At 41.1% G+C, this 12,853-nt stretch overlaps 1 protein-coding gene across 1 annotated transcript in view; it reads left to right on the top strand.

Moving 5' to 3' along the window:
• The window catches only part of FBXL13 (F-box and leucine rich repeat protein 13), a gene marked incomplete at both ends in the record, with an annotated part of 70,615 nt that overhangs the window by 47,973 nt on the left and 9,789 nt on the right, over positions 1-12,853 (top strand). Inside the window, 4 exons of the mRNA XM_081957128.1 lie at positions 2,905-3,003; positions 7,067-7,184; positions 8,445-8,607; positions 10,846-10,965. Of these exons, the coding sequence (XP_081813254.1) occupies positions 2,905-3,003; positions 7,067-7,184; positions 8,445-8,607; positions 10,846-10,965 (500 nt within the window). The remainder of the gene's footprint in view (positions 1-2,904; positions 3,004-7,066; positions 7,185-8,444; positions 8,608-10,845; positions 10,966-12,853) is intronic.

Below are 12,853 nucleotides of genomic sequence, written 5' to 3'. Positions count from 1 at the left end.
CCGGTTCGCCCGATCCGGGCTGAACCGGGTTCAACCCACCTCTGATGGGTGTCACCTTTTGTGGCCTTCCCCGCTGGCTTCAGACAAGCCAGATCCACTTAACGACGATGGCATTCGCAACCGTGGCGATTTGCTGTGGCAAGAAGCTCGTAAAATGGGGCAAAGCTCACCCGACGATGGTCCCGCTTAGTGACAGAAATGTCTGGGGGCTCCATTGTGGCCGTAAGTCAAAGTCTACCTGCAATTCAGATATGGATGGTTGCTCCCAAAACAGAGCTGGGATCATCCAATAGATGTGAAGCATCTTCTCCCTAGTGACTCGGCGTCGTAGAGTTTTCGTCCAAGCATCCTTCAAGAAATAAATCAGGGAAGCTTTATCCTTGTCATGGCAAGGGCTGAGCCATTTTCTAAGCTATTATAAATCATTAACTGCGGTGAAGAAATGGCCAGAGACAGGCGGTAGTGTGGAGTCAGCCACTCTGCCTAATCTGCACTTCTGATCTGACAAGAAGACTCCAGAGGGACTTAACAGATATATAGATTATTTGGCGCGTCTTGTTTGCTCAAACAGATTTCAGCCTCTGCTCTTCCGACGCCTCCAAAAAACCAACATTTCTCTGGCAGGGAGAGCAGAGCTGATAAATATCTTTCCCGTATTTTTATCCGGGCGTTAAGCTTTTTCAAAACATTGTGGTCCTGTTTGTGTACGTTAGAAGCATAAAATGTGGGTTCGTGCAATATAATTCACGCTGACATTTTAAGTCTGGGAATAGAATAGAATAGAATAGAATAGAATAGAATAGAATAGAATAGAATAACAGAGTTTGAAGGACCTTGGAGGTCTTCTAGTCCAACCCCCTGCCTAGGCAGGAAACCCTACCCCACTTCAGACAAATGGTTATCCAACATCTTTTTAAAGACTTCCAATGTTGGAGCATTCACAACTTCTGGAGGCAAGTGTTCCATTGATTAATTGTCCTCACTGTCAGGAAATTTCTCCTCAGTTCTAGGTTGCTTCTCTCCTTGATTAGTTTCCATCCATTGCTTCATGTCCTGCCCTCACGTAAGAGGTGGGTTCCTACTGGTTTGGACCGGTTTAGCTGAGTAGGTAGTAACTCGGCCTGCCACCCCCCCCGAGCCGGTTCTCTTGGCAGCGCCAGAGGCGCCGCCATCTTGTTTTTTGCTTCTGCGCATGTGCAGAAGCATTTTTTTTAGTACTGCGCATGCAGGCATAGTGTGCTTCAAGCGCGCACGAAGCAAGTCCCTAAGCGAATCGGTAATAGCTGGAACCCACCCCTGCTTCAGGTGCGTTGGAGAATAGCTTGACTGCCTCTTCTTTGTGGCAACCCCTGAGATATTGGAAGACTGCTATCATGTCTCCCCTAGTCCTTTTTTTCATTAAACTAGACATACACAGTTCCTGCAACCATTCTTCATATGTTTTAGCCTCCAGTCCCCTAATCATCTTTGTTGCTGTAATTAAGTCTAATTAAGCACTTGCATTAAAAGCTTTTCACTATTCCCTTGACTTTAGGAAAAGAATAACTCAAACTCACGGGCTACAGAATTTATCTCCTCATCCTTTCAACGAGAGGTTAATCTTTTAAAATACACGTGAATTGTGCCCACAGATCTGGAAGAGGTGGCATAAATAAATGCGCATTTTTCCCTGCTTTAATTTCACTTTTGTCTAGAGGCCTCTGAAGGGTGCTGTATTTTACTGACGCAGAATGCCTGAAAGAAGTGAAACGGATTTGCCATGTAAAAAAGTTGTTATAAATATTAGGACAACATTTGGGGGGGGGGGGGGGGAAGAGGTCCAAGACATATATCCATATATTTATAGGTATTATATCTATATCTTATCTAGACCTAGATATATAGATGTCAAGCTATCTAGATATATATTGTACACACACGTGCATGCATATAATTTTTATTAAGAATCTTGATTATAGTAGTAAAATCTAATATACCAGTATATCGCAGAGGTGAGTACATCCCCTCACATTTTGTAAACATTTTACTACATCTTTTCATGTGACAACACTGAAGAAATGACACTTGGCTACAATGTAAAGTAGTGAGCATACAGCTTGTATGAAAATGTAAATGTGCTGGGCCCTCAAAATAACACAACACACAGCCATTAATGTCTAAACTGTTGGGAACAAAAATGTGAAGGGATGGACTCACTTCTGTGATATACCTGTAGTAGGTAGTCCTCAACTTACAACTGCTCATTTAATGATTGTCCAAAGTTACAACGGGACTCCAAAAGGTGACTTATGACCGTTGTTCACTTTTACAACCATTGCAGCATTCCCCATGGTCATGTGATCAAAATTTGGATGCTTGGCATCGGGTTCATACTTATGACCGTTGCAGTGTCCCATGGTCGTAAGTCGAGGATCACCTTCAGCAACCAAAAAGGAAGGCAAACAGAAATTGTACAGGAAAATAGAATAAGGTAAAGCTTCCCCTTGCACAAATGTGCTAGTCGTTCCCAACTCTAGAGGGCAGTGCCCATCTCCCTTTCAAAGCCGAAGAGCCAGCGCTGTCCAAAGACGTCTCCGTGGTCATGTGACGCAAGGCGCACGGAACACTGTTACCTTCCCACCAAAGGTGGTCCCTATTTTTCTACTTGCATTTTTTATGTGCTTTCGAACTGCTTGGTTGGCAGAAGCTGGGACAAGTCACGGGAGCTCACTCCGTTACGTGGCGCTAGGGATTTGAACTGTCGAACTGCTGACCTTTCTGATAGACAAGCTCAACGTCTTAGCCACTGAGCCACCACGTCCTAATGAAAATAGAATAGACTATATATTTTGTTTCTAGATTCTTGCTTAATGCATTGCAGCAAATTGCTTATAATTAATTTCCTTCTTTTTTTAAAAAAATCAGATAACCGTGGAAGGCTTCAGGAATATTGCTAACAGCTGCAGCAGGATCCAATACCTGACAATTAACGAAATGCCTACCTTTACAGACAGATGCAGTCAAGTAAGAAAGGGCCGCAGTCTTTTTAACAATTCTAAATTTGGCTTTTAGCCCGAGAGTCTTAGCTACAAGAGAGTGGTGAGAGATGAATGCAAAGAATTTTTGCTGGTGAACAGGGGGGGGGGGGGGGGGGGCTGGCCTTAGGAATACAGATAGTCTTCGATGTACGACCACTGTTGACCCTCACATTATCCTTGCTACACGCGACAGAGGTTAAGTGAGTTGCGTCCCATTTTACGAACTTTTTTTGCCACCGTCGTTGAGTGAATCACTGCAGTTGTTAACTTAATCACGCACTTGATCTCTTTTTAACATGCGTCCATCCATTGCTCTTCAACGTCGGATCACCATTGACCCCAATTTTCGGTTGCTGAGTGAGACAGATGTTAAGTGAGTTTTGCCCCGTTTTACGACCTTTCTTGCCACCGTCGTTCTGTGAATCACGGCAGTTATTAAGTTAGGAACACGGCAGTTAAGGGAATCTGGCTTCCCCATGGAATTTGCTTGTCAAAAGGTCACATGATCTTGGGACACAGCAATGGTCATAAATGCGACTCAGTTTCCAAATATTTGAATTTTGATCATGTCACCATGTTACAACTGCAAGTGTGAAAATCAGTCATAAGGCACTTTTTTTCCAGTGGCGTAACATCAAACAGTCGCTGAACGAACCGTTGTAAATCAAGGATTACCTATATGTCTTGGGAATGAACGAATAATTTAATTAAAACATCAACCTAGTCTGTAGTTGATATAAACAGACTTAAAATAACTTTATTGCCACTCTGAATGTACATTAATCTGTATACATTAAAATGAAATTTTGTTGCATACAGCTCTCAAAGAGTCACCAATATACACGACAAATTTATACAGACAAATTTCCTGTTGGGATTTTTCGGGGGAAGAAATGGAAAACAAAATAATAAATGTCTATATAGAATTTGGGATGTGCTAGTCTATTCACTATATTTAAAAATTAGCTAATAACCCAGGCATTGTCCAAGTATTTATTTATAAGGAGAAAATACCCAGACCAAAAGTAATTTCTAATGTTGGATTTTCCCCCCTTACCAGAGGGAGCCCCCTTGTGGAGTTCTGCGAAGCCATTACCATGGTAACTCCACTACGCTGTACAGTAGAATCCATTTGAAGGCACAACAGGTTGTATTGTAACAGAACATGCCCCCCGAGGGGTGTCTGACCCCCACAGTATTTTTTTTCCAGAGAGTAAGTCATCTGTGTACCAAGTTTGGTTGAAATTGCTCGAGGCATTCCAGAGTTATGCTGGAACACATACGCACAAATACACACACGCACAAATACACACACACACAGAGCCATATATACATATACATAAACATATACATATACATAGCCAAAAGCCAACATGGGTTTGTCAAAAAAAAAAATTAGTTTGCCAGACTAATCTTATTGCATTCTTTGACAAAGTGACAAAATTAGTGGACCAGAGGAATGCCATTGATATAATTTACTTGGACTTCAATAAGGGATTTGATAAGGTAGACCATAACCTACTACTAGATAAAGTAGAAGAATGTGGGTTGGACAGCATCACCACCAGATGGATTCGTAACTGGCTGACCAACCGCACTCAACGTGTAGTCCTCAATGGAACTGCATCTACATGGAGGGAAGTATGCAGTGGAGTACCCCAAGGCTCTGTTTTAGGCCCAGTACTCTTCAACATCTTCATCAATGATTTGGATGAGGGAATAAATGGGGAACTCATCAAATTTGCAGATGACACCAAGCTGGCAGGAATAGCCAACATTCCAGAAGACAGGCTAAAGATACAGAAGGATCTTGACAAACTTGAACATTGGGCACTATCTAATAAAATGAAATTCAATGGTGAAAAGAAAAAGGTTCTACATTTAGGCAAGAAAAATGAAATGCACAGGTACAGTATAGGTGGTACCTTGTTCAACAGTAGTAACTGTGAAAGGGATCTTGGAGTCCTAGTGGACAACCATTTAAATATGAGCCATCCGTGTGCAGCAGCTGCCAAAAAAGCCAACACAGTTCTAGGCTGCATAAACAGAGGGATAGAATCAAGATCACGTGAAGTATTAATACCACTTTACAAGGCCTTGGTAAGGACACACTTGGAATACTGCATTCAGTTTTGGTCGCCACGATGTAGAAAAGATGTGGAGACTCTAGAAAGAGTGCAGCAACAAAGAAGATTAGGGGACTGGAGACTAAAACATATGAAGAACGGTTGCAGGAACTCTGTATGTCTAGTTTAATGAAAAGAAGGATTAGGGAAGACATGATAGCAGTGTTCCAATATCTCAGAGGTTGCCCCAAAGAAGAGGGAGTCAAGCTATTCTCCAAGGCACCTGAGGGCAGAACAAGAAGCAATGGGTGGAAACTAATCAAGGAGAGAAGCAACTTAGAACTGAGGAGAAATTTCCTGACAGTTAGAAGAATTAATCAGTGGAACAGAAGTTGCCTCCAGAAGTTGTGAATGTCCCAACACTGGAAGTCTTTAAGAAGATGTTGGATAGCCATTTGTCTGGAACGGTATAGGGTTTTCTGCCTGAGTAGGGGTTGGACTAGAAGACCTCCAAGGTCCCTTCCAACTCTGCTATTGTATTGTATATACATATACATATACATATACATATATACATAGACACATAATATATACATACATACATACATACAAACAAACATACATACATACATACATACATACATACATACATACATACATACATATATATAAATATATAAAATAAAGATTTTAGAAAGGAACCAAGCAAATTAATAGCAGATGGAGCAGTGATAGGCAGATTGGTCATATTTCTTAATACCAATTGTTGACAGATGCCAGGAATAGAAAGCAATGGTTATGCAGCTTTTCTTGACCTCCATAGAAAAAAGAATGCTGGATGTTAAACAGACCTTTGGTTCGGATCAGCCTGTTTTTAAAGTTTAAATGGTGAGAGCTCCAGCGCCTGCCATTTCCTGTGAGTGATTTCTCCACATTCAAAAATCCCTTGTGTATCTCAAGCTTTATTTAAAGCATTCGCTCCAAAGCTCCAGGGTACACTGAAAGGAATGTTTGAAGGATGCTGTCAAACATTCCCAAGGACATAATTGGAAACTTTAGGAGCAGTATTTTTTGCCTTTTTTAAAACCTTCAGTTACTGCTGGTCCAAAGCACCAGAAGGCAGGAGAAGAAGCAATGGATGGAAACGAATCAAGAAGAGAAGCAACCTGGAATTAAGGAGAAACTTTCTAACAGCGAGGACCAGTAACCAGTGGAACAGCTGGCCTCCAGAAGTTGTGGTGTTGTTGTTAGTTGCGAAGTCGTGTCCAACCCATGGCAACCCCATAGACAACGTTCCTCCAGGCCTTCCTGTCCACTACCATCCTCTGGAATCCATTTAAGCTCACGGCTAGTGCTTTGGGGACTCCATCCAGCCACCTCATTCTTTGTCGTCCCCTTCTTCTTTTTCCCCTCAATCTTTCCCACCATTAGGCTCCAAAGTTCCTCCATGTTGGCTGGGGGAATTCTGGGATTTGAATTCCGTAACTTTTAAAGTTGCCAAGGTTGGACACCCTTAAAATAAAACAGGATTTTTCCGCTTGGTGATTACCCTGAGAAGTGGTTAGAATGCAGTACTGCAGGTTAATTCTGCTGACTGCCAGTTGCCTGAAGTCTAATTTCTAATGTTGGCTTTTCCCCCTTATCACAGAGAGCCCCCTTGTGGAGTACTGTGAAGCCGTTACCATGGCAACTCCACTGCCCTGCACAGTAGAAGCCATTTTATGGCACAACAGGCTGTATCGTAACAGAACACACACACCCCAAGGAGTTTAAGGAGTGTCTTACCCCCACAGTATTTCTTTCCAGAGAGTAAGTCATCTGTGTACCAAGTTTGGTTGAAATTGCTTGAGGCGTTCCAGAGTTATGCTGGAACGTACACAACGTGCACAGAGCCGTTTTTATATATAGATTATTTTTTTTATCAAAGGCGTTTTAAAGAAAGGATGTCATGCGTTTACTGAACGGCTTCCTCCTCTCTTGAAGGCTTTGGTGACCAAGTGCCAAAGGATTCAGTCGGTTGAATTCAATGAATCTCCACACATGTCCGACATTGGTCTCCAAGCATTCAACGCCTGTCAGCTGTTTAAAATGAAGATTCAAGGTTGGTGAAAAACGTAGTAACCCTAGTAGTAAGAACAGTAATGTAGTAATAAAAGCGTAGCAATAAAAACAGGCCATTTTAAAAGAACTTTCCCATTTCCTTTCACTTTAGATCTGGGGGGGTCTTGTTTGTTTGTTTGTTTGTTTGTTTGGATTTATATGCCACCCTTCTCCAAAAGGACTCAGGGCGGTGTACAACATTAAAAAACACACACCCCAAAAGTTAAAAAAAATTAAATCCATATCCCAAAAAACAAACCAAATTTAAAAGACAATACATTTAAAATGAGTTAAAATTAACAGGCCAGGCCGGCTTGCTGGAAAAGCCAACTTTTTAGGGCGCGTCGGAAGGACCGGAGGTCAGGGATTATGCGAAGCTCCGGGGGCAGCTCGTTCCAGAGGGAAGGTGCTCCCACAGAGAAGGCTCTCCCCCTGGGGGTCACCAGCCGACACTGTCTGGCCGATGGCACCCTGAGGAGGCCAACTCTGTGGGATCGTACTGGACGGTGGGAGGCTACTGGTGGCAGTAGGTGGTCTCGCAGGTACCGGGTCAAAACTTAGATCTGACCTGTGAGGGCCGCCCTGGCAATGAGCATGCAGGAAGGGACAGGAAAGGAGGAAGGGAAAGAAGAAAGAGGAAGATGGGAAAAGAGCAAGGAAGAGAAAATAAGGAAAGAGGGGAAGGAAGAAGAAAGGGGAATGAAGAGGGAAGGAAAAAGAAGAAAAGGGAGGAAGGAAGGAAGGAGATTATAATGAGAGTGAGGGAAGTCCTGCCTTAACACTTGGCCACCACAGGTGCCCCCTGACACAAAGGATGGTGAGCTGGCCACGCGCACCTCGGCCACGCCCATCCCAGCCCTCGGAGGTCAAACACAACTCTGACGCGGCCCTCAATGAAATCAAGCCTGACACCCTTGCTTTAGGCCTAGTAGGCCTCCCTGCAGCTCTTGAGACCAAAAACGGACCGCAGGGGGGATGTATTGCCCCCCTGTGCCCCCCCACCCCTGTGCATGCATGTGCAAGCCCCCCATCCCCTGCGCATGCACGCATGTCTCCTGCATGCACCCCCCCTGCATGCCGGGCAGACGGGAGGCGTATGCGCAGTGGAGTTGAGTTGGGGCGACGGGTCTCGTGTCCGCAGAGAGGGCTTTACGTGCCCCCTGTGGCATCCGCGCCAAACATTTGCCATCACGGATATAGGGGGTTGAAATACTACTTCCGTGCTTGGTTAGAGTGACCTGATGAAGCGTTGTGTCAACAGGGAATAACCGGATTACGGATGACAGTTTCAAAATCATGAGCAAATTCTGGCCCCGAATAAATCAAATCTGTGTGGCCAATTGCCAGAAAATAACAGATGTATCTCTCAAGTTAATCGCCCCGTTGGATCATATCGTCATCCTCAATCTATCTGGATGCACAAGGTATGGTTATAGTTAGAGGGTGAAATCATTCGTTTGAACGGAATTAATTTTTTTTTAAATTCATTCCAAAGTATGGAGGTCGTTGCATTACATCTGGGTCAGGAAGAAATAATAATAATAATAAAAAACCCAGGATTACTCATAAAACCAAAATATGCAAACCAGTTTGCCTGCAAGTCAGCACTACACAAAATATAGAATCAAAAATCACGTGAAGCGTTAGTACCGCTTTATAAAACGGCCACAATTGGAATACTGCATCCAGTTTTGGTCGCCGCGTTACAAAAAAAAAAGATGTTGAGACTTTGGAAAAAATGCAGAAAAGAACAACTAAGATGATTAGGGGACCGAAGAATTAATCCCTTAATCATTTTTGTTGGTCTTTTCTGCACTTTTCTCAAAGATTGCAGCTTAAAACATGTGAAGAACAATGGCAGGAACTGGGTTTGGCTAGTCTAGAGATAAGAAGGACCACAGGGGATATGATAGCAGTATTCCAATATTTGAGGGGTTGCCCCAAAGAAGAGTGGGTCAATTTATTTTCCAAAGCACCAGAAGATAAAAAGCAATGGGTGGAAACTAATCAAAGAGAGAAGCAACTTAGAACTAAGGAGAAACTTCCTGACAGTGAGAACAATTAATAGTAGAACAACTTGCCTCCAGACGTTGTGAAGGCACCAACACTGGAAGTTTATGAAGAAGAAACTCTACAGCCAGTCGGTGTAGGGTATCCTACTTGAGCAGTGGGTTGGACTAGAAGACCTCCAAGGTCCCTTCCACCTCTATTCTATTCTAAACAAAAAAGGATTATGTGTCAGGGAAATATACAATTTGCCAGACTGTTTGTGAGTGTGGATAGATAGATAGATGGAAGGATGGATGGATGGATGGATGGATGGATGGATGGATGGATGGAAGGAATAATAGGTAGGTAGGTAGATAGGTAGGTAGGTAGGTAGGTAGATAGATGATAGATAGATAGATAGATAGAATAATAGATGGATAGCATAGATAGCTAGATAGATATAAAGAAAGAAAGAAAGAAAGAAAGAAAGAGAAAGAAAGAAAGAAAGAAAGAAGGAAAGAAGGAAAGAAGGAAAGAAAGAAAGCTCATTTGTTTCCCCTTTCTCAGGTTTTTTAATAGATGGGGAAGTTTTATTGTCTTTTACAGTATATACCGAAGTACTAACCTGGGGATGTTTTACAATGAACGGCAGATAAATCACTTCTTATTTTATAAACAAATACTGATTCAGCAGAACAGGACATCAAGATTAAATACTTAGAACCTTATTTCATCCAATGTAGGGCACCAATTTTACCGAGCAAAAGATGTGAGACTACTAAATGTACATCAGCTGAATGCCATGCTCAATGGATGTTCATTTAAAATAAATTATATAGGATACACACACAGACACACACAGAGAGAGTTTTATCAACAAGAATAATATGCAAAACAGAAAAAAACTTACCTCCAACACTAACAACAACAACAAAATTGTGTACAAAAAAGGGAAAAAATGACCCCTATATCAAATAAATTTAACATTAAACATGTAGAATGCATCCCAACTGGATGCTAAAAATCAATCAATCGATCGTTGATAAATTCTCCTCCTTTCTACATAACAGGTCTACACATAGTTATGTTTTCCTATCCCTACTTAACAAGAATACTATGTTAAATAAACAAATGTTCCAGGTGAAGGGATCTTTATGTAATAATTAAATCGACCCAAAATTACATATAGGATTTTGAGTGGCCTTCATAGAATAACAACAGAGTGACTTTTTGGTATTGCTGACTGAATTTTGGCTATTGATTGCTAGATGCAATTACAATTAGCTTTTGAATGGTACTTTATTACATTGTTCTCTAAAGATTTAATGAAACAGGTCTGTAGATGCAATCTTAAATATTCCCTGAAAGCAAATGTGATTAGGAGGGTTGCCTTTTTTAATAAATATGAATCAAGCTGTTAATAATATGGCTACCATACAGAGAAAGTTCCAATCAGTTGTATGTTTAGTTTATAAAGTAGACCAACTTATTTTAAATATTAATAAAAATTGGCCCGGTAGCATTTCTTTTAGAAATCTATATCTCTGAAGATTGACGTCGGTTGCTATATATTCAAAGTGTTTATCACCTTGCACTCCAATACTAAAATTATTAACATTTCATTTTAGAATCGTGACTAAAATAAGAATAAATATATTCTATTCATGTTTCAGAATCGGTGATTCGGGAATAAAAGCATTTGTCGATGGTCATTCAGCTTCAAAATTAAAAGAACTCAATTTGGCTAATTGTTGCTATGTTTCCGACATTGCCCTGGTGAAAATATCTGAAAGGTAATGACATTGTAAGGGTTTTCTTAAAAAAAAAATGCTGATATTTAACATAGGAATTTTTAAAGAATTGTTTATGGAGATTCTCAGTCCTCCTAGTGTCCCAAGGGTGCTTTTTCAAAAGACAACTGGACTTTCTGTGTTTTTTCTGGAAGGCGTTTCGCTTGTCAGCCAAGAAGTTTTTTCAGTTCTGATCGAATGGTGGAGGATGGAAGGATTTACGGTATATTCCTGGGAGTCATCTGGTTGTTAGCACTCCCTCTTAAAGAAGCGCTTTTGAAACATGCTCATTTTAAACTAGCTCTGTCTCGAAACAAATATTAGCTTTCATAATTAGAAGTTATCTCTTTCATATTAACAAAAATAATTGTTTTTTAATTGTAAGCCGCCCAGAGTCCTTGATTGAGATGGGTGGCTGTAGAAATGAAGTAAGGAATGAAGGAATGAATAGAATGTTGAAAGATCATTCTATCATTCTATACATTTCAAGGAAGTAAGATCTCAGCTTCAGGTACATTTTGTGAAGGCAAATATTCCCCTTGCACATATGTGCTAGTCATTCCCGACTCTAGGGGGCGGTGCTCATCTCCGTTTCAAGGCCGAAGAGCCAGCGCTGTCCGAAGATGTCTCCGTGGTCATGTGGCCGGCATGACTAAACGCTAAAGGTGCACGGACCGCTGTTACCTTCCCACCAATGGTGGTTCCTATTTTTCTACTTGCATTTTTACATGCTTTCAAACTGCTAGGTTGGCAGAAGCTGGGACAAGTCACGGGAGCTCACTCCATTATGTGGCGCTAGGGATTTGAACCGCCGAACTACTGACCTTTCTGATCGACAAGCTCAGTGTCTTAGCCACTGAGCCACCGCGTCCCTAGGTACATTTTAGATCCCCTCAATTAAATATGGTAATCTTGTAACACCAAGTAAGCAGGCCTTACTCGAAGCCCCTGTTCTCTGGATAGAATTACCTCATCCCGAGTTTAAATAAGACACCATTTTTCTGGCAATGTAGAAGGCCTTCAAGATCTAACTCTTTTCCCAGACCTGGGGTTAGTCTCTTTGTGAACCTCTGTCCCAGTTTTGATTGTTATTATTGGTTTTTTGTCAGCGTTGTTATGTTTTGCCATTATGTTTTGATTGGTTTTAATTGTATTTATTTTTTTGATATGTTATAAACCACCCAAAGTCTTCGAAGTGGGCAGCCATAATAGACAGACAGATGGTAGGTAGGTAGGTAGATAAATAGATAGATGGAATAATAGATAAATGATAGATAGATGATAGAGATAGATATATAGTTGATAGATAGATAGATAGATAGATAGATAGATAGATAGATAGATAGATAGATAGATAGATAGATAGAGACAGACAGACAGACAGACAGACAGACAGACAGACAGACAGATGGAATGATGGTAGATGATAGGTAGATAGATAGATAGATAGATAGATAGATAGATAGATAGATAGATAGAATGATAGATGAGAGAGAGATAGAGATAGATAGAAGATAGATAGAGATAGATAGATAGATAGATAGATAGATAGATAGATAGATAGATAGATAGATAGATAGATGGAATGAGAGATGAGAGATAGATGATAGTGATAGATAGATAGATAGACAGACAGACAGATAGATAGAAAGAATGAGATGATTGATGATAGATATAGATGATATAGAGATAGATAGATAGATAGATAGATAGATAGATAGATAGATAGATAGATAGATAGATAGATAGATAGATAGATAGGAAGGGAGGAAGAGAATTCCCCGCTAAAGCACTACCTTCGCATGATTGCATGGTTTGAGGAAGCTAAGATCAATCCCACGCATTCCACCATACTGGACAGGTCTCACCAAGAAGAGCAAGACAGTGTCTC

Source organism: Natrix helvetica, assembly GCF_964273705.1.
Source record: "Natrix helvetica genome assembly, chromosome: 6".
Taxonomy (NCBI): domain Eukaryota; kingdom Metazoa; phylum Chordata; class Lepidosauria; order Squamata; family Natricidae; genus Natrix; species Natrix helvetica.
Note: the sequence above shows the minus strand (reverse complement) of the source record. Positions and strands in the feature narration are given on the sequence as shown.